The sequence below is a fragment of the Ramularia collo-cygni genome, assembly GCF_900074925.1.
Source record: "Ramularia collo-cygni strain URUG2 genome assembly, contig: RCC_scaffold13, whole genome shotgun sequence".
NCBI lineage: Eukaryota > Fungi > Ascomycota > Dothideomycetes > Mycosphaerellales > Mycosphaerellaceae > Ramularia > Ramularia collo-cygni.
In genome coordinates this window covers 177,157-201,682 of record NW_019716267.1, presented here as the reverse complement: position 1 = coordinate 201,682, position 24,526 = coordinate 177,157, and the positions used below count along the sequence as shown (strand labels likewise).

General features: G+C 52.6%; 10 protein-coding genes; 8 read left to right on the top strand and 2 right to left on the bottom strand.

The window, feature by feature from the left end:
• Positions 1 to 229: 229 nt before the first annotated feature.
• On the top strand, positions 230 to 4,006 carry RCC_08018 (uncharacterized protein; the record flags this gene model as incomplete). The annotated part of the gene is made up of 1 exon (XM_023773270.1): positions 230 to 4,006. The coding sequence occupies one exon, from the start codon at positions 230 to 232 to the stop codon at positions 4,004 to 4,006; it is 3,777 nt and encodes a 1,258-aa protein (XP_023629038.1).
• Positions 4,007 to 4,198: 192 nt separating this feature from the next.
• RCC_08017 (uncharacterized protein) lies at positions 4,199 to 4,690 on the bottom strand (the record flags this gene model as incomplete). Its single annotated transcript, XM_023773269.1, has 1 exon — positions 4,199 to 4,690. One exon carries the CDS (start codon positions 4,688 to 4,690, stop codon positions 4,199 to 4,201), a length of 492 nt encoding a protein of 163 aa, XP_023629037.1.
• A 301-nt stretch (positions 4,691 to 4,991) lies between these two features.
• On the top strand, positions 4,992 to 5,996 carry RCC_08016 (uncharacterized protein; the record flags this gene model as incomplete). XM_023773268.1 has 2 exons in its annotated part: positions 4,992 to 5,001; positions 5,056 to 5,996. 2 exons carry the CDS (start codon positions 4,992 to 4,994, stop codon positions 5,994 to 5,996), a joined length of 951 nt encoding a protein of 316 aa, XP_023629036.1.
• A 1,387-nt stretch (positions 5,997 to 7,383) lies between these two features.
• RCC_08015 (uncharacterized protein) lies at positions 7,384 to 8,361 on the top strand (the record flags this gene model as incomplete). Its single annotated transcript, XM_023773267.1, has 1 exon — positions 7,384 to 8,361. One exon carries the CDS (start codon positions 7,384 to 7,386, stop codon positions 8,359 to 8,361), a length of 978 nt encoding a protein of 325 aa, XP_023629035.1.
• Positions 8,362 to 8,508: 147 nt separating this feature from the next.
• RCC_08014 (uncharacterized protein) lies at positions 8,509 to 8,822 on the bottom strand (the record flags this gene model as incomplete). XM_023773266.1 has 3 exons in its annotated part: positions 8,509 to 8,574; positions 8,629 to 8,730; positions 8,790 to 8,822. The coding sequence occupies 3 exons, from the start codon at positions 8,820 to 8,822 to the stop codon at positions 8,509 to 8,511; spliced, it is 201 nt and encodes a 66-aa protein (XP_023629034.1).
• A 74-nt stretch (positions 8,823 to 8,896) lies between these two features.
• Positions 8,897 to 9,871, top strand: RCC_08013 (uncharacterized protein; the record flags this gene model as incomplete). Its single annotated transcript, XM_023773265.1, has 1 exon — positions 8,897 to 9,871. One exon carries the CDS (start codon positions 8,897 to 8,899, stop codon positions 9,869 to 9,871), a length of 975 nt encoding a protein of 324 aa, XP_023629033.1.
• Positions 9,872 to 10,937: 1,066 nt separating this feature from the next.
• RCC_08012 (uncharacterized protein) lies at positions 10,938 to 12,020 on the top strand (the record flags this gene model as incomplete). XM_023773264.1 has 2 exons in its annotated part: positions 10,938 to 11,049; positions 11,101 to 12,020. The coding sequence occupies 2 exons, from the start codon at positions 10,938 to 10,940 to the stop codon at positions 12,018 to 12,020; spliced, it is 1,032 nt and encodes a 343-aa protein (XP_023629032.1).
• Positions 12,021 to 13,537: 1,517 nt separating this feature from the next.
• RCC_08011 (uncharacterized protein) lies at positions 13,538 to 17,227 on the top strand (the record flags this gene model as incomplete). Its single annotated transcript, XM_023773263.1, has 1 exon — positions 13,538 to 17,227. The coding sequence occupies one exon, from the start codon at positions 13,538 to 13,540 to the stop codon at positions 17,225 to 17,227; it is 3,690 nt and encodes a 1,229-aa protein (XP_023629031.1).
• Positions 17,228 to 18,940: 1,713 nt separating this feature from the next.
• Positions 18,941 to 19,732, top strand: RCC_08010 (uncharacterized protein; the record flags this gene model as incomplete). Its single annotated transcript, XM_023773262.1, has 1 exon — positions 18,941 to 19,732. The coding sequence occupies one exon, from the start codon at positions 18,941 to 18,943 to the stop codon at positions 19,730 to 19,732; it is 792 nt and encodes a 263-aa protein (XP_023629030.1).
• An 892-nt stretch (positions 19,733 to 20,624) lies between these two features.
• Positions 20,625 to 24,518, top strand: RCC_08009 (uncharacterized protein; the record flags this gene model as incomplete). Its single annotated transcript, XM_023773261.1, has 1 exon — positions 20,625 to 24,518. The coding sequence occupies one exon, from the start codon at positions 20,625 to 20,627 to the stop codon at positions 24,516 to 24,518; it is 3,894 nt and encodes a 1,297-aa protein (XP_023629029.1).
• Between the last annotated feature and the right edge of the window lie 8 nt (positions 24,519 to 24,526).

The following is a 24,526-nucleotide window of genomic DNA, read 5'->3' as shown; positions in this document are numbered from 1 at the left end:
TCGCACTTTCATTCACTGACCGGATTCAGGGTCAAGTGAGGTCGGGCGCTCCCGCTCGGAAGCTCGTACCGAGTACGAACCTTTGTCTCCGCCGACCACACGCGTTACTGGCGCGTCTTCCATCTCAACTGTTGAATATTGGCCGCACGAGTCCAATACTTACGACAAGCTGCATCTCTCAATCTCAGCTCCAACTCGATGCATCCCTCGCATCGTTCTGCTGTCACAAATGGCGGCTCAAAATCCCGTCGTCCTTGATTCCTCCTCGCCGCCGCCCGCATTCCGCCACCCGTCTGTAACACCACAAAGGAGCGCTGACGCTTCCTCTTCACCGGGATTGCCGGAAGTTTCGTCATTTTTCCAGTCCAATGGGAAGGTTACGGGAGATGTGAGGAGGACGGCGACAGCATTGCCGGGATTCACTTCTGCCGGGACGCTTTGGAAGGCAGCTGCGCTTGAAGCGGACAGGAAGGAAGGAGATGGTAGCAGCAATGCTGTGGAGAGGAAGAGTACTCGAAAATTGGCTCGGCCGGCAAGGCAATTGGGTGAGGGTGCAGGGTCTACAGGTCGAGGAAGGAACGGGACACCCAGTGTTCCGCTGTCGGAATACGACTTCAAAATTGATGCCATTTCTGGGCAGATGCAGCCACCTCTGGGTGTTAAGCAGGCAGCGAAACGGACAGTCAAGGCGAAGGATGGCAACGAAGTTGTCAAAAAGAAAAGGCCCACGGGTAATACCAAGGAAACCGGAAACACTGCGCCCAAAGCACGGAAAAGAACTACGAAGCCTGCGTCAATTGCGAATGCCGTGGAAATTGTAGGGGCTGGGAAGAAGCAATCAACTGCAGTGGCTTTTACAACTTCTGTGGACACTGCAACGTCTCGACGGCCCAGCGTTTCAATGTCCGAGTTCAGCTATGATGGAGGAGAGCCTGCTGCTGTCGAGGAAGGCAAGCAGACCAGCGCTTACTTCTGTGCTCCTGCCCCAAAAGCTGGTCGATCAACCAGTAATCATCTACAGGACCTCAATGAGCCGGCAAAGGAAAGGCATGCGACCAACGTGGCAACATCAGCTGAGCATATCGCTATGCAAAGTGCTGCACCGGCAAGCAAGATTCAAGATTTACCCGAGCAGAGTTTCCGCCATAATAACGTGTCTCTATCCGCGTATGAGCACATACCGGATGCTCATTCCGTCGAAGTCGAAGTATCCACAGCAAAGCCAGCACCAGCGAAGAAACCACGAAAGCGGGCGACAAACGCGAAAAGTGCTCCTCAAGATGCTCCGGCTAAGAAGCCTAAGAAGCGATTTGCAAAGTCGGCATCGATCATTCTGAATTCAGACGAGCCCGACCYTGCTGGTGGGGATGATGTGCCGGCTCTTGATGATCGACGACCTTCTGTTGACAGCATCCAGACCCCGGTTTATGCACCAAAGTCTAAGGAGCTTTCGACCACAGCCAAAGCCAGCACTTCGCAACCATCTTTCAGGATCGCCGAACCTAAGATGTCTGTTGAGGAAGGGTTCGCAGTCTGGAGTCAATCCGTCTACTTCAATCAAGCGCCAGGCGCCCAAACCGTCGAGATCGACGACACTGCAGAGTCTCTTCAGACCGTGTTCGCTGCCGATGGGCATGCAAAAGATGCCAACCCTGCTGATCGTCCAGCCTCGCCTCTCCCGCAAACATCGTTCTCTCGACGACGCAGCTGGACGCCTGCGAAGAACACTTACGACACACTCGATCCAGAAGTTGATTCCTCGGGAGAATCTCCAGCCGCAAGAAAGTCTTTGGCAGATTTGGTCGGCGGCTTTGGGTACGACGAACAAACAAACTCTCGTCCGAGAAGTCCGACCGGCGAACGTCTGACGAAGAGACGACGCATTGACGTTGCTGACGACCCCGCCGCCGTCCCGGCTCCGAGAAAGCCTGTGGCGGCAAAGGAGAAAGTGAAGCGAGTCAAGGCGCCGAAGAAGAAGCCGCAAACCATCACTGATTTGGCCACCAAAGCATACCGGCCCATGGAGGAGCAGGCGCCAAATGCTCAATCTACTGTGTCCGAGTTCTTCACGGCCCAGAAAGAAAACAACCCCACCACTACCGCTGCAGTCTCTACTGAGACTGGCGAAGTACCTGCGACTTTCAAGAAACCTCGAAAGCCGCGAGCTAGGAAGATTGATGATGGAACATCCACCACGAAGAAGACGCCCAAGGCGAAGAAAGTCAAGGTGAAGTTTAACGATGCGGCACATATCCCGCCTCTCCTGTCACCACAACGGGCTCGAGCGAAAGAAGGCCAACAGGGATTTTTATTCGGGACAAGCAGTCAGCTTGCTCTTGAAGAGGATGTGGACTATGTTCGGGACCTGCAGGTGGCTATCTTGGAGTCTGAAGCTGTGGATGCCATACCWCCCAGTCCGAGGAGGCTTGTGACAAAGGTGTCTGTAGGTCATGCGGAAAGACGATTGTTTTGGAGCGCGAGCCGCGATTCGTGGGGACAAGTCATCGCTGCCAATGGGGTGCGACGGAAGGGTATGGTAGCCACAGCTCAGCATACGGTTGCGAAACCACTACCGGCAATGCAGTCTGACACACCTGTCGAGCCAGCTGCAGATGATCAGCTCGGCATGGCAGCGAATGCGCTGACGAGGCAGGACAGTCTCGATAAGTGTGGTGCTGCTCCTTTGCAGCTCGAAACCAGTCAAATCGTTGATCTTTGCGGAACGTCACCACCTGCCGCTGCGGAAGATGMTCAAGAGGCTGTCATCAAAACTGCTCAGCTACCATCTGATCATTTACCCACTGGAAACGTCGAGGAAGCAATTATGCCAGCTTCCATAGCTCCAGCACCTGATGACAGCTGGATGCTTTTGACCAGCGACGATTTGGACATGGACCTGCATCTTGACGACATTGCAACTGCTCCGCCTGCGAACCTAATAATTCAAAAATGTCCCACTGCAGAACGTGCTGCCTCTCAGCCCTTTCGCACGGCGACTTCACCAGTTCCAAGTCCTGCACAGCAAAGAACGGCGCTTACAGCCCTGGATAGGAACATCGCAATGCTTGCCCAACGTTCACCTGCGAAGCAACAGCGAGCCTTCCTTAGTCAAAAATCTCGATCCGGAGCCGAGAGTCCGCAAAAGACATTGTCAAAGGAGAAAATCTCGACGTCAGCAGCGCTATCACCCAGAAAGAGAGGCAGGCCTCCGAAACCTGCCGTCTCTGAGCATGTCGATGCCTGTAAGCAGCCAGCGGCTTCAGTCCCACAGCCTCCACTCTCTTCGGACTTTGTAGCAATCGACGATATCTCAGACTCTGACTCTGATGATCTGCCATTGAAAGACAAACTTCTCGCCAAAGCTGCGTCCGAATCTCCAAAAAGACGAGAGAGACCGCGGAAAGCATCTCAGCAGTCACCTGTGACCTCGCCATCCAAAAGCTCTTTCGTCAACTTGGATGATATATCTGATTCTGACATTGCGAAACAAACACCTTCTCCTCGCAGACAAAAAGCTGGCGGCACTGCTCCAATTCGCACTTTGGAGCTCTCGCCTTCAGTCCTTGCAGATCCTGGTCCTCCACCTATTGCCGAAGGCAAGGCGGCGATGAAACCTTCTGATCCTTGCTGGGGTGTTGTGAGTCAAGTTCTTTTCAAGCGGATATCTGCTGTGGTTCAATCTACGAAACCTTGTGACAAGAAAGAGGAGCTCAGCTGGTGGGAGAAGATTCTCATGTATGATCCGATTGTGCTTGAAGATTTCACCGCTTGGCTGGCTGGACGAGGGGTTGACGTTGAGGTGAGAAGGAAGGCCGTGAAGGAGAAGGTGAAGAAAGCCAGGWAGAAGAAAGCGGAACTTGAAGAGGTTGATGTGGTAGAGGAGGAGGAGTGGGTCGTGGTGAAGGAAGAGTTAAAAGGTTGGATGGTGCAGAAGTGGTGCGAGGAGAAGAGCGTTTGTTGTTTGTGGAAGGAGGGTTTGAGAGGTGGTGTCAAGGTCAGGTATTGAGTACGATGCAAAGATCAGGTGAAAAGGTATGGTTGATGCATTGCAGGTCGCTGTATTTCTCCTTGCCTCTGCTGCCCTCCACTTCTCAACATCTTAATTGTTTCCCTCTCGGTCCATCTTTCTTTCACTCGTTGCCGTATCAAGGTATGTCATTCTCTGCTTCCTTTCTCTGTGTCCTTCACAACATCCTGCTCACATACTTCCCCTACTCTCTAGTCCCAAAGCCTTCTGCTTTTGAATAATCGACTTGTTCCACTTCTTCCTTCTCCAGTCTGCGAAGGTCAACCCATGTCCCTTTCCATCGTCATCATCTCCACTTTCRGTGTCCTTCTTGATCGAGATTGTAGATTTGCAGCGAATTGGCTGCTGATTCATACGGCTTCGGTGACTGCAATACCAGTGATACGAGTCTCTCATGCGGCGGAGTTTCTTGAGGAGAGGGGTGGTGGAGGTGGAGGGAGGGAGGCTGCTCTCGGAGTCGGCGGTGTAGGAGGAGAGGCTGGTATCCTCTGTGATTGGAGAGATGTGGCTAGCTAGAGAGGAGGGTGTGTGGGCGGTCGATGTGCTCGTCGTTTGTGCGGCGACGGCGAGAGAAGAAGTGGCGGCGGAGGCGGTCGCGGAAGAGGGGGGGTCTCTCAGGGGAGTGGTGGCGGCAGGTTGGTTGGTGGTGGTTGGAGGCGGCATTGTCGATGGTGTGCTGTTGAGAGACATTGTGCTTGATGGTTGTGTTGGAGTAGGGTTGGTGATGGCGATGTTTCTGGGTGAAGGTGTTTTCGACTTCAGATTCGATTTCTACGACTGGATCTTGAACGGACCTGAGGACTCGAGAAAGACACCTGATGACTGACTAGGGTCCACAACTTCGCACCGTGCCGCACAAAGAGAATCTTCCAGAGCAAACAACAACTCGCCGGCTTTTTTCGTTTGAGACCTTTCCTTCCAACATCTTCTCCACCACCTCGCCATCGGCAGCAAAGCTCTCGGCATGTCTGTCAGTATGTATCTTGTAGCGTACATCATGAGGCGTTCAAGCAGCTAACAACGCGCAGCGAGCCTCCAAGTCCTCAGCTCGTCCATGGTGGCGGAGTTGACGAGAATCGGACACACGTATCACCACATCCCGCCGACCCTCGTGAATCCTCCAACGATCGAGCACTCGCGACCTCCTCAAATCCAAGTCGCCCTCGATCTCGCAATCGGCACCATGAATCGCCTTGAGAGTGGTTCGGACAGCGTGGGCTGGACCGGAACACAACATGCAAGAGATTGGTTGGTAACAGCAAGAAATCTCTCCACAGACCTCTGGCCGATGGACACTTTGGTCAAGATCTTCAGCGATGTCTTCTTCCTCGACGATCCACGATACCCAGTGACCTTCAACTGGGACGACACTATCGAAGAGGAGAACGAGATTGTTACCGGCAGCAGCCTTCATGTTGGCACGGGAATCCCTGGACAAGATCAAATCTGGATCCGCGTCGATCCCATCGAGCATCACCAAGAGCAAGGCCTGCCAAACTTCCACGTTGGCTACCTCTCCACTTTCGCGAACCAGTCGATCCATTCCTACTTGTCGTCTTGCTGCTGCGCAGGTGCAAATGAGCATGCAAACTTCTCCAACACAAACGTCTGCCGCAGAATTGGAAATCAAGACTGCCCCGAGAAGTTTTTCGTCGAACACACCATCGCTTGGTTCTTCCTCGCTTCTCGCATTGAGTTGTACATGCCCAGCTTCTTCGGCTTCGAGGCCAACTTCAACACCTTTCCTACTCTGGTCAAGCAATTTCGGGCGCGTGGTATGCGGATGAGTGCTGGGGATTGGAAGTTGTTCTTCATGCATTTCACTTGGGAGGAGGTTACTTTTTTGCTTGGACGTTTGGATATGGAGGACTACCTTGCTTTTGTGGGCTTCGTGGTTGAGGATCGGTTTGTGATGCAGGTTTTTGCGGATCTAGGGTTGAGCAGAGATCGGAGTCTCAGACTTGGATGAATCCCTCATGCGAGCTTGGAACTTTGCAATGCACTCATGGAGGAATATTGAGATGCGAACGTCGTCACAATCGATGAGTCCGCCTTGATAGGGTCTGGTCGGTTGCTCATATGGCCATGGACTCTGATTGCGAACGAGATAGCCTTTCCTCTGAAGACTTCACTTTGCGTATTTAGATCGTGGCGAATGTCATCTCTCTCGGTTTGGTCACATAAGTGGTGCTCTATTAAACATCTTAAAGGCTTCTGCCAGCGGTGAACGAAGTACTCAATGGAGTAAACCCGATCCTGAGTGTCATAATGCCATGGACGGTCCAAAGAATTGGTCAGCAATGTTCTTTCACTGTTCACCAGCTAAGAATCTACTTCACTACTGGGTGGTCTTTACGACCTCAGTCATACATTCACATGCCTCCGATCCTTTCCCGCATCTCGCAACGGAACCCAGATGTTGGGGAAGTGAGGAGGCTGCTGAGGCGGCTGAAGTAAAACCGGCTGCCGTGGATGTCTGTGCGGAATGGATTATGGGGCAAGAARCACATTTACGCGCCCTCAAAGGCCCTATTCATCGAATAACGGGCCTCTATACTGGTATTAAAGGTTCTAGTAGCTCCAGAGTCGTCGACTCTACAAAGGTCAAGGCCTCAAGACGTCACAAAGACGACTGAGGGTTTCTTGTCCCGATGGCAAACCCTCATACACGCCTATCCCACCGTGCCTCCGGACGCCACGCTTCTAGCGCGAAGACGGACACGGAACTCCTCCGCATGGAGAATAGGATCATGGTCCCACTACGATTAAAGACATCGTCGCCAAGGACACTTGGTACCTCCGCCAGCTCGACAATACAAACGACTCAGAGGGATGGAGATATAACGACAAGGTCTCGGTCATTCCTCCGTGGATGATTCGCATTGACGAGCAAGGAGCGCCCAAGGGAGTGAGGATACCAAGTGGTATGCTATGGGAGATTTTGGTTCAGTGGCGCAGATATCCTGGCTAGAGGTCGTTGATTTGGCCGAAGGGTAGAGATATCTTGACAATGATCGCCTCGGCCCTCCTCCAATATCTCATCCGAATCACTACCTCGTAGCGAAATCGCTTGCTAATGCATTGGGCTTACATTTCACGTGGCTAGGTATCCAGTTTCCACGGAGTCCCAGCAGTACAATCTAGAAAATGTTTTCGAAGAAGGCCAAAGCCCAAAGGCGCAAGCACTTCTTCATGGTCGAACTCCCGCGAAGACATTCAAACCCACAAACACAATCGCCATCGGCAAACATTAGATGCTATTTGGACAGCCTGGTTCTCCTCCAGACGACACGTCTTTCCTCTCAGCATCGCATCATTTGCCAACCGAAGACAACGCTTGGCTTTCAAGAAGCACCATGTCTTCCACAATCACCAACAAGACGTCCGAAACACTACTCAGAAGTTTCTGCTCGGTTCTACGCACCGATTTGAATGGAGACAAGTGGCAAAAGAGGTCGATAAACCCGACTAGGCCGGGAGGGGCGATAACTACACGCGACAAGGGTTGGCAGGGACCTGGGAAAAAGAAGCGAACCAGTATTGATAGCCCACTGGCCCTTGGAGTTGAAACGGTAGCGCGACTTTCCGGTACTCCAGACAAGACGCAGAAAGAGGGATTCGAAGAATGGAATAAATGGTACGAGGACAACAAGTCTTTCCAGGTGCGAGATTGGAAGAGGAAGATGCAAAATCTCGCCGAGATATTCAGCAAGATTTTCTTCCTCGACAAGTTGAAGTGTGCTTTGGAATTCAATTGGGATAAACAGCTTTCCGGAGATGGTGGACCCGTCTATGGCAAGACTACGCATCCTGACCACAATTCAGTGCATATTCGGATGGATAATCGCGATCACTCAGTGTTCAAGAAAATAGATCACCACGCCGATATCATCTCGACCTTCATCCGCGAGCTGATCTGCGGCCATCTCTTCTGTTTCTGTTGCGAGGGAGCTGTTCCAGGCCGCTCAGATGTTTGTCGCTGGAGCGGTGATCCCGGCAACAAAGGTGACGGGCGCTTCTTCGGATGGTTCATCGTTGCTTGCAAGATCGACTTGTGCATGAAAGATCTGATCAATATAGACGGCCATTGCTTTAGCTTGCGAGCTGCCATCTCTCATTCTGAGAAAGGCGGTAAGATTTCGGCGGGAGACTGGTTGCTGTTCTTTACATTGTTCAACTGGTCGGAGATCGCTAAGCTGTTTGATTACCTTGATTCCAGTGCAAAAGAGCGAATCTCGTTCCGGAGGATGCTCCAAAAAGAAAACGAGGTGGCGCAGGTTTGGGCAGAGCTTGGTGAGAAGAATCCGAACAAGGCTGTGAAGGATTTGAGATGAGTTGCGCCAGAGATATGGAGATCCTTAGTTTGAAGAATGGCTTTGCTTTGCATTCCAGATATGTGTTGATGAAAGCGATTGTATCGACAGAGGTTTCTGAGCCCAAGGATAGTGCAGTGCAATCGTATGTCCCTAGCGATTCCTTTGTCAATGAAATCTAGCCCGTCTTTTCAACCCAAAGCGAAGGCTACTTGAGCAAGCCTTGGTCTTGCGCTATGACAGCATGAGTTAGTCTTTTGCGTCGCTCGTAAGGGAGTCGTCATTTACTCCACGACATTCTTGATTGATCAGAGCCATGGCTGGTACTTGCGAGCGGTTCGCGCACACTCTCTTGTTTGTCAGGCGCCAGAATGTGCCGGTCAAATCAAACTGAGCCGGTCTTTAGCAAACTCCAAGCCAGATACATACAGTCAGTCTCGGGCCCATACCTTCACCGCCTTACCCACAACAGCGGCTTTCATATCTTGCAATAGGGTGACAGACACGAAACTCTTTTCCTGGCTCTTTTCTCAAGGTTGGTTGTTCAGCTGGCAACATGGCGAAACCTCTGAGTCTCCGAGATCTCTGCAAGGAGTTGCGCAAGTGCTTCGACCAGTCAGCGGAAGGCGTTGATATGGATGCAGAACGAGAATCCCAGACTCAACCAGGTTCGGCGMACACCAGTCGTGAAGAGTCCCGAGAGTTGAAGACAGATAAGTGCAGGACAGACACACCACTTGATCTGGCCTACGCTACCCTTGGGAGGCTTAATACCGAGCCAGATGATTCCCAGAAGAGTGGGGTCGAAAAATGGAATCATTGGAACAATAAACACGGTGGGCTGGAGGTAAAGGGTTGGACTGTGGGTGACATGGTCAATTTGGCATCCATCATGAGCAGCATCTTCTTTCTTGATGAATTCCGATGGCCGGTCACCTTCGAGTGGAAGCCGAAGAACTACATCCAGGGTACGAAGTACCTCTATTATGGAACTGCTCAACATCGCCGAAGCGGCGAAATTCACATCTGCGTTGACCCGAACTGTCACAACGAGGTGAAAAAGCTGGACAGCCACAAAACCGCCATCATTTCGACCTTTTTGCATGAGCTTACTCACGCTTATCTCTTCTCATTCTGCTGCAATGGAGGGACTCATCATGGTGATACAGACGGGCCATGTCGCAGAGATGGTCAGATCGTTTGGCCAATGGATAAAGGCGGCAATGGGCACTGCATGGGATGGTTCCTGATTGCGTGCCAGATCGATGTTCTCGTGATGAAATTGATTGGTATCAACGGCCATCTTTTCAGCTTCCGGTCTCTGATCTCTCACTGCAAAGGCAGAGAAAAGGTCTCGGCAGGCGATTGGCGGCTGTTTTTCTCGTCATTCGATTCGACGGAGGTCAATAAGCTGTATGAGAACCTCCACGACAACGAGAAATTACATGAAAAGACCAATTTTTTGGACATGCTCAAGAGAGACAGGGCAGTTATGCAGGTTTGGGCGGAATGGGGCGAGAAGTCTTTGTAGATGATYTGTTGAGATAGGAATCGTTGATGGGAAGGTTTCGATATCAAGTGTCCCCACTATTCAAACAGCCGCTTTCCCAGTCGTGGGTAGCGAGTAGCGAAGTGCCTTCTGGAGAAGAGGTCTCGAGTTTCAAATCTTCTCGCGAGACAGCATTCACTCATGTTGCCTTCCGGTCCCGGGATATGGCGAACATAAAGAGGACCAGCTCCCAACCTCTCCCGTCTGTATGAAGTCCTCACAAAGGCGATGGTAATACGCCTCCGTCACACGAGGGCGTAGAGCATGCTGCGGTGGAAGACATCTACCCTAGTATAATGGTTGTTCGGGAGAAGAAGGTGGCTCTTGTTTGCTGGCGGTGATGAAGAGGTTGGCACCTGGTCTCGCAATGTCTCGATAAGAGTCAACACCATTGCCGAAGACTGCGACGAGCATTTTGCCTGTCCGTTCGATAAGCCTTCCGAGTGGTCTCGGATGATACCCATCTACAAGAATGAATCACTTTTCGATCCTCGATGTTGGTTCCCTATGAAGCGCTTCGTCTCGAAGAAGCCGAGATCTCGCCTGCTATYGAGATCATCGTCTTGTCGTTACCAGTAACATGCTTTTTGGCTACTATCTTCGTCTCCGTTGTTTCTGAATCGTCGCAGTGTCCATGACAGAAACATGAAGTATGTTCACGTCTCCCAGATCTGGACAAGCGCATGGAGGGTTACTACTTTATCGTCGCCTGCGAGACGATCTCATGGGCTTGTAGCCTTGTTGTTGTCGGTATCCGACAGACCCTCTTAGCATCAGGGGGACACTGAGAGATACCGTTCGATCGTTCCATGCGTWTCCTGTACATCGACTGAGCGACTGTCGAAGAGGATCGTCGACGGAGTGTTTCGCTCAGTTTCGCAAAGTCATAGCTTCCAGCGTGATGTCGTGAATGGCAAGGAAGCGGRGAGATGTCCCAGATCGTTCTACCAGTGGCTTCCACTCAAGACTCCGCTTGCTCACGTAGCGACCTCGCTCTTCATATCGACGTCTTTCCGAGCAAGACATCAGTACTCTCCTCGGTATCAAAATGTGTCCATCGCTCATGGACGATTACATTAGTGGCGGGAATCCTGCAGAAATGGTCCTCCGCGGAAAAAACATCGGCTCCAAGAGTATCGAAGAGGATGGGCCTCAAAAACGTGGGTGTCCCTGATCATCGTTGAGTTTGAAGCCAGCTAATAGTGGCTCAGCACTGCTGAAGAGGCTTTGCGACGACTTGAGGAGCATGCTTGCCGTCAAGCACTCCAACGACAGCATCCTCATCCCTTCTACGCAAACCGCACGGATCTCGCAATCAGAGGTCGACAGATATCCTCTCGACTTGGCACTTGCAACGATCCAAGCACGGGATTCGCATCGCCTCGGTGCGGCGCAGCAGGAGGGCAAACAAGAGTGGCATACCTGGAGATTCAGACATGCCTCTGGTCTAATACTGAACRCCAAAGGCCATCTCTCTGAGAGCGACACCTTGGCGCTGGTGCAGTGTTTCAGCAAAATGTTCTTCCTGCCCAGGATGCGCTCTGTGCAGTGCGAGTACAAGTGGATAGACGGACTTGCAAAGAAGAASAACAAGAACGCATATGGACTGACTGATCACCTCCCACAGCCAGATGGCGAATACTCATCTCGAGAGTTCCAAGTCCGGCTGGATCCAGGAGATTTTCGAAAGGATTTGGAACTCGGCACGCAGGTGGAGGTCTCTTGCTCGATACTGCTGCACGAAATGATTCATGTGTATATTCTCGCCTGTTCATGCGATGGTATCCACACCAGAAGCAACGAATGTACCAGAAATGGAAGAATCCTATGGCCTACTGGATCCGGGCATTGCGTTGCGTGGTTTCATCTAGCATGCCACATTGAGCTCTGCATGTCGCGGATCTGTCCGGGTTTTCAAGTTAATCTGACGGTCCTTCCTGGACTTCTTCAGGAGCTGCAGGCAGGTGGCTTGCCACTTGTTGCAGCGGAATGGGCAAGATTCTTCGATTCGTATAGCTGGGTAGAGGCGTGCGGCTTGTTTGATCGGCTTCATCCGAAAGAGCGGGACATTCTTCGTACTCACTTGGCTCACGACCCTTTCGTGATGGCGGTCTTTGCCAATCAAGCTTGAGCATGCGGTTTGAGTGTGGAAGATGGGCAAGTGCCGCGGGAGGGAATCGGAAGAGGTCAAGGTAGACATCGAAAATGATCTAGCAAAGATCCAGAATCTGATTTGAGGGCTTGAGGGTCTAGATCAAAATCCAGGTGAGTACAAGGACGGTAGCAAATTCTCGACTTCGTGGCCTCCAATGTTCACTGTGATATCAATCTGATCATCATCGGCAGCTGCGTTGTAGAGCTCGCCTCAAACGCRATGCCGTTCTTCGCTCCGGAGTGGAGACACTCCTTCAATATCTGTAGCTGGGAGGCAACATGTAAGCTATTCAACCGCATGACGGCCGAACAATAAGATCATCTCGCCAAGTGTCTTCTCCTTGGCCGAGCTGCCATCAGATCTTTGCTGAGGAAGTCAAGAAGCACATGTATGGTAGAGTCAGAGCAATGATGATACCAGTGACTTGTGGAGAGAACACTGGCTTGGAGGTGATGTTGATGTGCTAGGGGTAGGGAAGTGTGGAATCTCCGAATCGTATGTTGCGCAACCCGGAACTTGACAAATCGGCAGCGTCGGAATGATCGGCGTGGACTCCGCTCGATCGCGATGAGATTCTGGTGAAGGCGATGTAGATGGTATGTGTGTTGTGTGCTATACTGTAGCTACATGTCCCGTTTCCATGGCCCTCGCAGCATTATACCATCCCATTACAGCTTGCAGTTGTAAGCATTGCTAAAGGTATAAAAAACATGTATTGGGTGCATCTCGCTTTGCCGTGTGTGGCTCGCGTGGACAAGGATGTTGGGCATAAACTTAGCCCGATACGAGGGGTCGTGTGCACATCAGCTGCTGCGCCTCTGCATTGGGTTGGGTTGTTGACGCGTAAGTTACCCGTGCTCGAGCTCTTTTCGACGAATAGATGCTTCTCTTACTGCGAGAATGCGTTGTTACACTGCAGGATGCAGAGAACAGGCAATTAAGCGCCTGGCGCATCTGAAAACATTCCCGGAAAATGTGCATGGCCCGCGTCATCGTCGAACAAGGGTCTTGTCGGCCAGAACGGATTGCCGCCGGGGTGCTGCGTGGAGCGTGGAGCGTGGAGCTGCCGTCAAGCGCGTGGCAGCGATTTTTGGTTGACGGATCGCCGGATCTTTCGTTGAAAACAGTTCCTGCGGTTAGAGATCGTTGGTACAGCAGTCAATCAGTAATATTCTACCATTTAATTCGACCAACCAATACCATATGACCTATAGCTTATACGGTCATATTGTCCTCGTGGGAAAAGCGTGTTGAGTGTTGAGTGTGTTGAAGGTTAAAGTTGTCGGGGGGGACACACGTCCAACAATTTCTCCACCTGCATCTGCATCTTTGCAACCTATCGTGCCTGCGGACTCCCGCTTTACATCCTCCTTTCACCACCTCACCTTACACTCGCTACCTCGCCCACCTTTGAAGCCCCTCGATCTCGACGACGACCACGACGACCACGCTCTCCACCGCTGCTCCAGTTCTCACCACATGCACCGCGCTCAATGAGAGCGTTCGCGCTCGGCGGCGTGCTTGCCGCCGCTCTCTTTCCTTCCTCCCGCGCCGCCTTCATCTCCTTTGAGAACTGCTTGCCGGACTCGTTTATCAATTCATCTCCGKAGCAGCTGCAGTTCAGGCCTTTATTCGTCGAAGCCTCCTTCCTCGGACCAAACCACAGCCTGAACCTCACCGTATACGGCAATGTCACTGGTCAGCAGTTCCAAGGCGCATATCCACCGGCGAGCAGTGAACAGTGGAGCGACGACAGCAACGCCTTTGGAAAGATTGTCAACGTCACAGATGGCAAGATTGCAACGCTCACGGCGGAATACGAGGTGGTGACATTCACAGCATATCGCAGTCCAGGAGAGCCCTTTTGMGATGCGCTGACCCAAGGCGACTGTCCTCTGGGACCCATCTTCGGCTCCAATGCCAGCGATCCTCAAGAATTGCACGCCTTCTCCGTCTCTCACGACTTTGGTGGCTCCTTCGCTTTCAGCACCATCTCTACCACATTTCACATCATCTCCAGCGGAGCAGTTGCCACGAACATTGGCTGTATCAGCGCTCAAATCACTCCAGACCTGGGAAGCCAAATCGTTGGACTCCTCACTTGGCTGCCCGCGGCCATTCTCATCATCAAGGCAATAGCGACGCTCATGGCAGCGATCGGCTCACCATGGGGCAGTTCAGACATATTTCGCTGGAGCAGCAACTTTGGAAGAGACGAGGATCTGTTACGGCTGGTGACGCCTGGGTTTGGAGATTGTCTGCAGTACATACAATGGGTGGTCTTGACGGGAAGTTTGACACTGCAATATCCAGGCTTCTTTCGCCCAGCTGTGAGTCAGACTGGATGGTCAATCCTGCTGTTCAACGAGAGCTATGTCAGCGGTGGAGACGGATACCATGCCCTGCAGGATGGCTTGTACAACACCAATGCCACCTACGGCCTTACCCGCATGAGCCAACTGATTGGTATGGAACGATCCCAGGACATTTGGGCCTGCATRGCCATTTGGCTGCTCGTCATTGCCGGCGTGCTCGTCCTGCTATGCCAGCTTGGCTTTTTCGGACGCTGGATCTACCGATCGGTCACCAACACCACCGAAGAGGACTTGCGGCAGAAAAACCTGCCCTTTACGCTGGGAAACATCATACGCCTGCTGTTCAACTACTTCATCCTTCCGATTGTTGCACTCAGCATGTATCAGCTGGTCGTTGCGCCCCGATCCCCGGTCAGCGTTGTGGTTTGTGCGGTCATTCTTCTGGTCATCATGATTCTCAGCACCGCGTGGATCCTCAATGTCATCTTCGCTACCAAACCGCGGACACTCCTTTTCGACGACATGCCAACGGTCCTGCTCTACGGACCTTTGTACAACACATACAGCGACAGCGCGGCACCTTTCGCACTAATACCAGTTTTCATCACATTCGTTCGTGGCGTCGCCATTGGAGCCGTCCAGCCCAGTGGCATTGCCCAGATTATCGTTCTTGCTATTTGCGAGGTCATTCTCATTCTCACCCTCAACGGCTTCAAGCCATTCCAAGGACAGACAAGCATGAATCTCTACCATACCTTCTTCGCGGCCGTGCGACTCATCACACTCATGTTGATGATCGCTTTCGTCCCTTCGCTGGGTGTGACGGAAGCGCCCAAAGGATGGATCGGATATGTCATTTTACTCCTCCACGCCTGTGTCTTGGTGTTTGGCTTCTTCTTGAACGCTGCTGCGACAATCATTGAGGTCGCCATCCGAGCCATGGGCGCAGGTGGCAGCACTCAATCTGGCGTTGTGCGAGGTAGCATCTTGAACTGGCGCATGCTCAAGAAGCGACAGGACCGACCGGATCCAGGCCATCGAAATAGTATGATGAGCAGTGCCGCCATCCTGCGCAATTCGCAAGGGGATGCAATGAGCCAGACGTTCGGCGGACGCAGTAGAAGTGTCTCCGCTAGCAGCGCGCAGCTTCTCAATCGCATGAGCGGCTTTGACAACTTCTCCCAGCCTGGCGAAAGTATGACGACTCCGGATCCTGGCTCTGWCATTCCAGGCGATTACGGACCCAACACCAAGCCCCTCATCTTTGGCAAAGCAGACGGCGACAACTTCTACAGACCTCCCCGGCCGCGCAAATCAACGTTGGACGAGCTCAACCCCGGCCCCAGAACTAGAAAAGTCAGCGCTGCCGATGTTCCTTACCAAGACTCTCCGGGCCATGCTCGCGAGGCCAGTTATGACAGCGGCGCCGGCCATGGCTCTCCTCCGCCAGTTCACATCCGCGATCGCCAAGAATCCGCCGATGAGACTGGTAATCGTACAGATTATGCGGTGCGAGAAGTCGACCAATACTATCGTGGACCGGCGCTTAATGAGCAAGCGACCCGGAGGCTCAAGACCGGGCCAGCAGATCCTACTGGCCCAGCATCGACCGCCCAGAGCTGGTTTCAGAAATTGATATTTGGCGTGCAGGGCAAGAAAAAGGACCAGACCAAGGGCTTTGAGGTTGTACGTTCCGCCCGTATGCCGCCTCGACAGGACGACGGACCAGCAGATGAAGGTGTTGAAATGCAGACTGCACCAGCGATGCGCGATGTCAAGTACGATGATAACCCTTACAGTGACATGCCAGAGAGTCCTGGAAATGAGTTGCAGACTGTTGCAGGCGCCGAGAGGCCTATCAGCCCGACTGATGACCAGCGAACCAGTATCGAATTGATCGATGGCGCAAAGGGTGGCATGCATAAGCCAAGACTTGTTTCCATAGGCTCTGCGGGGTCCAGATCGAAGCACGCCTCGAAACTATCGCGAACAGTTGGAATGGGTGCGTCGGAGGGGACCAACTTCCTAGGACCGAACCTCGCAGGCCCCGAGGACCCCACTTTCGCTCCATTCTTTGGTGATTCAGGCATCTACGATCGCGGCACTCCGCCCATCGGTCGCAGCGATACCATCTCACATCCGGTTCTCCAGCCCATTAGCACTGAGCATGCGGCTGCGGTGGGAGTTGTCCCTGTCTATCAACGCAGACTCAGCGAAGCAACCGCTGAATCTTCCCTCGATGGATATGGAGGGACTGCCGTGAAGACTGAAGACCGTCTTCGATTTTCCGACCTCCCGATCCCGACTCTGGCACCGATTGATCCAATCGGCGGCATTGATCTTCCCTCGCGCTTCAACTCGAATGCAAGCCGCTACACTACCACGTCGTACAACACCGCCCCTTCTAGATACAACTCCTCCGCAACAGCCACTGCTTCACGAACAGCAGAACCTCCCGCCTCATCAGCAAACTCGGAATGGTTGAGAGCTGTTGACGGACTGGATTGGGATCATACACCCAACACGGCTCCACAGCCCGTGCAACGCCGTACTCCCAGCGTCCCACGGAGAAGTTCCCGCCGGCATCCCTCCTCTGAAGCTGGTTCAAGTTCACGCAGCCGAGGAGCTGCTGTCGAACACACCTTTGCCGGATTCGATTCCACAACCTACAAAGGCGACATGACGGAACATGAATCCTCGGTCAATGGACGAGCTTCGAGAGACGGGGTTGTGAATGTTGACAAGGCGGTTCGGTCGACCAAGGTCAGTACGCATAGGGCTGTAGATAGTTTCACGAGGAATAGCCTTGGGGTCAATGCTGCGCTGAAGGAGAGTCATGGAGAGGTCGAGGGTGGAGAGGAGTCTTGAGATGGGACCTTGGGCCTGGACTGGATTTGAAAGTTTAGCGTTGGCGTTTCGGGGTGTGGGTTGTACATGAGCTCTCTCTCTCTTCCCCATTCTCTGATGGATGAAGGGGTTGAGGAGGGAAGAGAAGAAGAAAAAGTTGTAATAGTCGTTAATGCTGTAATGAAGATTCTTGTGACATTTCTGGCTGCAAATTCTCGTGATTCATTGATTGATCTACTCGTTTGCAAGATATCTTCTACGAGATGGAGATCTTGACGAATTCTTTCTGTGGTCTCTGATATGGAGGTATTGGAGAGATAGTGAGAAGATAGGGTTAGGGTTGGGGTAGTGTTTTGGTTTGAGCAGTCAATGTTGTGGGCGACTTACACGTATATGTAATGGACATGGACTTTATACGGGACTCTCCAGATCTGGTTCGAAGATTTGTTTGTTATGACATAAACTGTGGTCAAGAGTACGCATATCGCGAGGACTTTCTTAAGTTGAAGTCGAGCAGCAATCGGTGAGGGTGAGAGACGATTTCTCCTGGTCCTTTCCATTCTATCGCTACGAGTTCAGTTTCGTGCTACAATGTCCTCGAAACCAATAAGTAGGTCGTAATCACGCCAGGTCAAGGGAGCCAAGACACCCGTACTAGATAAGTCTCTATCCGTCTACCTGTCAAAAGGAGTGCCCAGCCTAACGAAGTTGTACAAGGATCTAAGCGAGCGTTTAGATAGATAGATTGAACCGCAGATCTTATAGTGTTACTAGCACTTGAAAGAGCACACAAGCTCCATCTCCATCTCCTTCTTCTACTGCAGACAGGGTTGATTCAGTCCTCGAGGTGATCCGTCAACTCAGAATCTGACAAACTGTAAGCATGGATACGACGCTCCAGTTGGACTGCCATTGATTGGACATGAAGACTTTTGATAGTGCTGATGGTGCTGGACTTTCGACTCTCGCGAGGAATCAGGGACGAGAGACTAGCAGGTGATTATCTTGGTGATACTGTCGCATGAGATTGCCTGTGCTCTTGGAATTGTGATGGACGATAAGACTGTGAGGAGTGTCAGTCTGGCATGCTCTCGATCGTATGTTTTCGATATCTACAAGCGTGGGAGAGCGTTCTCTGCTGAGGAGTGGGCAATGTTCTTTGAGAAATGTAGCTGGGAAGATAGGGAGGACGTTTTGAGAGGCTGGACTTGGCTCTGGCGCAGAGTTTGCGGAGATCCATTGAGGAGGATATGGAGGGTTTGAAGTTGTAGGTAGTGAGAGAGAGAAGAATAGGAGCGAGAAGCTGTGATCATGGTACGTGAAGTGAAAAGTGCAGTAGCTGCTTCCTCGTCCGGAGACCATGATTGCCGATGCATGTGGCTCGAAGTTTTCGAAGAAATGTTCGGTGATAGAAAGAGAGAGGGAGGGAAGTTAGGGATGCTGAAGAATCTGCGTGTATCGGAATCTGCGTGTATCGCACGGCAAGGTAAGAGATACTATGACTTGCCTTAACTGTTCTTTAAAAGTGTAGACTCGCTCCAAAAGCCGATAAGCAAGGTGTTACATGTCAGGATCGCGGACCTGAAGTCTTACATTCCCCCCAGAATCTTAGAGAGGGACATGCAGCCGAAATTCCGTACCAACGTTCGGCACTCCTTGCAGCATGCATCAAGCTTACATCGCCTTTTTCCACTTACTGTACTTACTTGCCTCCCTACATCCAACTCGAAAACAATGCATCGCCGCAAAATGGAGATTGCAGCGAAGATCAAATTGAGTGGTCTGTTCCACCTCGTTCGGAAGGAAATGAAAGATGTGCGAAAGGAGATCCAAGAGTTACGGGCTTCTGTTGCGTCTTTGAATGTGGTCGTCTCTGAGCTGCAGCGGAATGGAAGCAGTGGACAAACTCTCCGAGGGCCGAAAGAGATTTTGGGGCGTCTGGGGAGGATTGAGGGCTTGTTCGACGTGGAGTACGAAAAACCGAAGCCAATTCTCAAAGGGAGCGATGTTGAAGAGGTGGAAGACGAGGAGTATGCGCTTTCCAGACCTGTGCTAGAGGAACCTACTACCGGACAAGTTGAGAGCAGCGATCCGGAGGTCGAGAATGCTGGTCCAGACACAGTTGCCTTGGATGTCAAACCTTCCGCACCCAAGGACAGAAGGTTGCGTATTCCCAGAGCCAAACATGTCACTTTTGAGCCACCTCTCGCCAATTCGGAATTGCGCCCAACGCAGTCTCAAGACACTCGGCCGACCACCTTGGAAGTGACCGAGGAGAAGGCCTCAGATATGCCAGCCTCGAAGAAGTCGTCCGGTGAAATTAGTCCTCAGGACAAGCGGTTTGATGCATTGTCGTCGCAGATAGCGCAACTGGTCCAAGGACAGGCCGAGATCATGGGACTTCTGAAAGGGTTAGCAGAACAGGAAGCAACACCGACGAAGAATCCGGTTGTAGTTGCGCGGCCGAGGAAGATACGCCGGAAAGTGGTGGGGTTTGTCTATGAGGATGATAGCGTAAAGGTGTAACAACATGGCGGTTATTTATGATAACGGGACTCTTTGAGAGTGGCAGTAATGGTCCTTGGCACCTCATGGGCAACTTAATACCAGTATGCAGCTTCAAACATGTGGAGAGCTGCCCAGTTGGGCGTCGAGAAGTTGATTCTGCATCTTAGCCGTGGCTGTGGAACAGTCAAAGTTGTCAATCATCACATCAACCTCGTCATTGGCGGCCTTGCCTCTTGCAGAGAGGTGTCTTTCTTTTCCGCGTAGACCCACTCGGTTGTTGAGTTTGGGAAAACTGCGGATGCAAGTGGAGGAGATGAAAGATGGAGACTCCACATTCAAATATTGACTCTGGAAATTAGTTCACCCTGCCCCAAGGTTTTCAACCCTTCGGTACCAGACGGCCGGTGAGCCTTGCCCCGATGCCGTGTTCCTCCAAAACGTGTTCCATTGAGCTGTTGGTGCGGCTCACGTTGGAGCGTTATGTGTGTGTTGAGGTGAATATTGCATGGTGAAGTCGTTGAGTATAGTCAGTGCAGTGCAGGGAGGAAGAAGTGCAGGTGAAACACTTGTAGCATCCGATCAAGGCTCTCCCTTTCATTCAGATCTGCATCCTCCAGAAGCCGATGCTCTAGCGAACATCTCCCACAAGCCTGCTGCGCATCCAACGCAGCTCAAGTTCGGGATAGTTAAGTGATACTGCGGGTGTGCTTCTTGTACCCAGATCTCCCCAATCCCAAACCAGCTTTTGACCGTTGGTACCTGACGATGCCGTTGATCGCCACGAGTTCATGAGTCGCCGGACAATAAATTAGGCGGTGCGGAAGGATAGGCTGCATGAACCGTAAGACTTCGTGCATGCGGAAACACCCTCTTTCTCCAAGCCTCGTCTTGAGGCGTGCTGTGTTTTGAGATGCCCTTTTCTTCCTCCAAACGGCCTCAAAGCGCCGCGATCACCCTACGCGATGGGACGGGCGCGGTGGAGCAGCGGAGACGGACTGTGAGCTTTGCGCCGGAGGAGGTGCAGAACATATGGGATCGTCCGAACTGGCCTCTGACTGCTGCTTCCGACGACATGGAGGAATTGGAGCCGGGGACGGAGCTGCGTGAAGGACAGGCGGTCCAAGGGGCGGTGGTGCAGAAGTCGCAGGATCACGGCATGCAGCTGGGAGGGAAATACGGATACACGTTTGACGAGCACGAGGTTAGCGATATCGAGGAGGAGGAAGAGGACCTGGAGGAGGATGATGCGGAAATGTTGCAAACCCCATCGACATCGACGCTGTCACAATCGCAGTCTCGGTCTCCATCCCACCACCGACGACCGGATTCACCGTCGTTTCACCTTCAGCCCACGCCCTCCACCTCTGAGTCGCACAAAACCTCATTACGAGGCTTGGAACGCCCAACCGAGCCATCTCCCCAGCCAAACGTTTCACTTGTCCACGAAGGGGAACCCCAGCAGCACCATGCCATTACCAGTAGTACGGCCTCTTCATCAGCACCCACGTCAGATCAGCAGGACCAGCAAGGCCAGCAAGACCCACCACCACATCCGAGCAGCTTACAACAACCGATACACTCACAATCAAATGGGCAGACGACGACGATCACATCCGACGACAATGCTTCAGAAACGCGAGACAGTCTAGCCGTTCCCATCACGCCCAGCACCGCCACCAACAACAACYCCCCCGTCCTCCAACAAGGCTCACGTCTCAGCTATCACGCCGTCCCTTCCGCGAACAACAGCCGCGCTTCTCTCGCCAAGGCGCCGATGCATAGTCCGCCTTCCCACCGCCGCACATCCACACGATCTTCGCACAACCCCTACAACACCACCCAAATACCCTCGAACAAGGAGCGACTACGATATAGTTGGCAATCCCTACAAGATGACGAGCCGAACCGTCCACGGATACACATCATCAAGCTGGTGTCGAATACAGCGACGGCTTCTGCAGGGTTTCCCACCGGAGAGGCCTTTGGGTTCTCCATCTCACCTGGCGGGAGGAGGATCGCGGCTTACAACAGTGCGAGGTTGTATCTGTTGCAGACTGCAGCGCTGCCTGTAGGCATTAGCCAGGACTATGCATTGAAGAGAAGGCCTTTGGCGGTGGAGCTCACCGACGAAGGAAATATCATGGCCATTTTGACCGATGGTCATACGGTCAACATCTACGATCTTGAACATGAAGTCAAGAGAACACGGACAATCAAGCTGGATTTCCATTCGAGTTGCATTGCGCTGGCTCCTACGGGTGGTCTCCTGGCTGCTGCGTATGAGGGTGGTGTTGAGATCTTCTCGCTGGATGCTAGTGCGTTGCCCACGGACAGGAGAGCTGTGAGGTCGATCAGGATGGACCGGATGACCTTCTCAGAGGATGGGTCGACTTTATTGGGGACCACAACAAGAATCAACGTCTCTTCGACTGTGGTTGTGTCGGTTCCCGTCTTTCCCTCAGCRGCGGAGGGAACTCCTACACACGCAGAACTCAAGGAGGCATGGTGTTCTGAGCTCCTCCACCCTGAAAATATCCGCAACAGTAGTCACGCAACATTCATGCGCGATGCACGGACAACCTGCAACGATCGACTCTTCGCATGGAACGGACTGGAGGACACCTTTGGCCTGCTTCATGTCGCAGATATGCACTACGGGAATGCAGAGTTCCCAGTTGTGATTGACCCGCCGCTGTCAACATGTGGAGGGCTGGGAGCAGCAATCCACAGCTGTCCTGCGATTGACGAACACGGAGACACGGTTGCCATGATTGTCAATGATCGCACAATCCGCTTGTACATCGTCCCAAGGAAACAAGTTGATGAGAGTATACCAGTGGAAGCGCATAGCATTGACCATGAATTGGATGAAGGGTATGGATGTCCGTTCAGTGAGGTGCGATGGGTGCACAGTTCTGCGGCATTGCCCTCGCCTGCGGATACTTTAAACTCTGTCAAAGGCAGATTGATCGTTACAAGTCCTGGAGGCGTGAGCGAATCGGGGATTAGTGAAGAGAGTGTGGAGGATATCGAGGGCGGAAGAATCATTCTTTTCGACTTTGATCCGCAATTTGCAGGACAACCAGGTCAGACTTTCAGTCTGACTTTGGGGAAGAGTCCGCCTCAAACTTTGGAGGAAGAGCAGGTGGATGTTGCTGAACAAGTTGCGCTTGTGAGGAAGCGGACGGTCAATCAAAGAGAGCGGGGAGGACTCAGTCAGAGACCTACCATGCTCGGAAGGGCAGCGACAACATACAACACTCACCTGCGAAGAGGGCCGAGTGCGATGGGTGGGAGGAGCGCACGAACGAGTATGCTTTCGATTGGAACGCTACAATCTGAAGGTGCGAGGAGTCTCCCCGATCTAATGGAAAATGGTGAGCAATCGGAGAGCTACGAAGAACCGTATGTGCAAGGTGCACCCAGATCGCAGGCAAGTCTTCAAAGAGCTGCTTCCAATGCGCAACGGCATCGATATCAAGCTCTTGAAGAGAGAAGTCGAGAGAGGATTTCTGTTGATTCCAATGGGAACTTTCTTCCCCTGCCGGAGTATACTGAAGAGCCGAATGCTCCTCTGCCCCAACGTTTCCGTGCTCTGGCTGGATTGGAGACGCCAGCTGCACTCCCGGGGAAACCCTCGTCAGGGCTTACTCCAGACTCCGCAGAGTCCATCTCACCTCCTGCCCTGAGCGAGAGCTTCACCGCGGACCAACACTTCCGCCCTGCTACCAACACACCACCCTCGGCAGCAAGCATTCGCCCCTCACCAAGTCTAGATTTCCACCTCGGCCGCTCCGCATCCCCTGCAAATGGACCCGCGGCGAGCATTCGTTCAGTGTCGACAACGAACAACTCCTCCTTCTATCCGACGCTACGAGGAGGAGAGTCTTACCGACCTGCCAGTCCAGCGGCAAGTACGCGGACACTCGAATCTGTCAGTGCGCATCAGCAGCAATTGAGACCTGGTCCATATGGCACCCCGAACTTCCTGCCAAGAAGCCTGCAGAGGGCATACAGCAATGCCGTCTCTCCACTCCCAGCGAATGAATCCCGAAGTGGGAGTCGCGCAGGAGCTTCGTCCGCTTTCGGAACACACTATGCGGGGTCCGTGCAAGAAGAAGATGAAGCGGGATGGGATATCATCTCTCCGGTCGCTCCGAGTCGGACAATATCACCGTTGGACATGCGAAGGATGAGTGCGAATGCGAACCCGAATCGCTTTTCGCAGCAGCATTTGCAACAGCCAGGGACGGAGAGTAGAAATGCCAGTGTTGTTAGCGCTTCTACTGCTGGAGGATACGGACCTTCAGCGCACCAGCGGAGTTTGGTACACGATGGGAGGAGATTGCCGCCGCATATTCTGGCGTTCCGAATGGCTGCTGCTGAGAATGCGCAGGCAAGTGTGAATGCGAAAGCCCTTGCTCAGGCGAATGTGAATGTGAACGGCTCCCATGCGCACGGCAATGGGAACGGTAACCATCATGTGGATGTCGATAGCCAAACCAGCGCAAGCCTTTTCCCGGCTACAGTGCCCCTCGACCAAATCCCTCTCCGACAGCAGCCAATTCAAGACGGGAGAGCGGGAGTTCAAGCACATCCCATCACTGGATGGAGACCTCCTGCTCCTGCTGTCAAGCCGGGGAGTTCAGGTTCAGCGGGGGGCAAGAAGAACAAAAAAGGGTTGTTTTCGACGAAGAAGAAGGAGAGGGTGGAAGAGTTTGGCAAGACTGGTGGTCCGGATGTGGACGCCATGTCGGTGTGGATTCCGGAGAAGGCAGGCAAGGAGAAGTGTGCAGTAATGTGATGAAACCG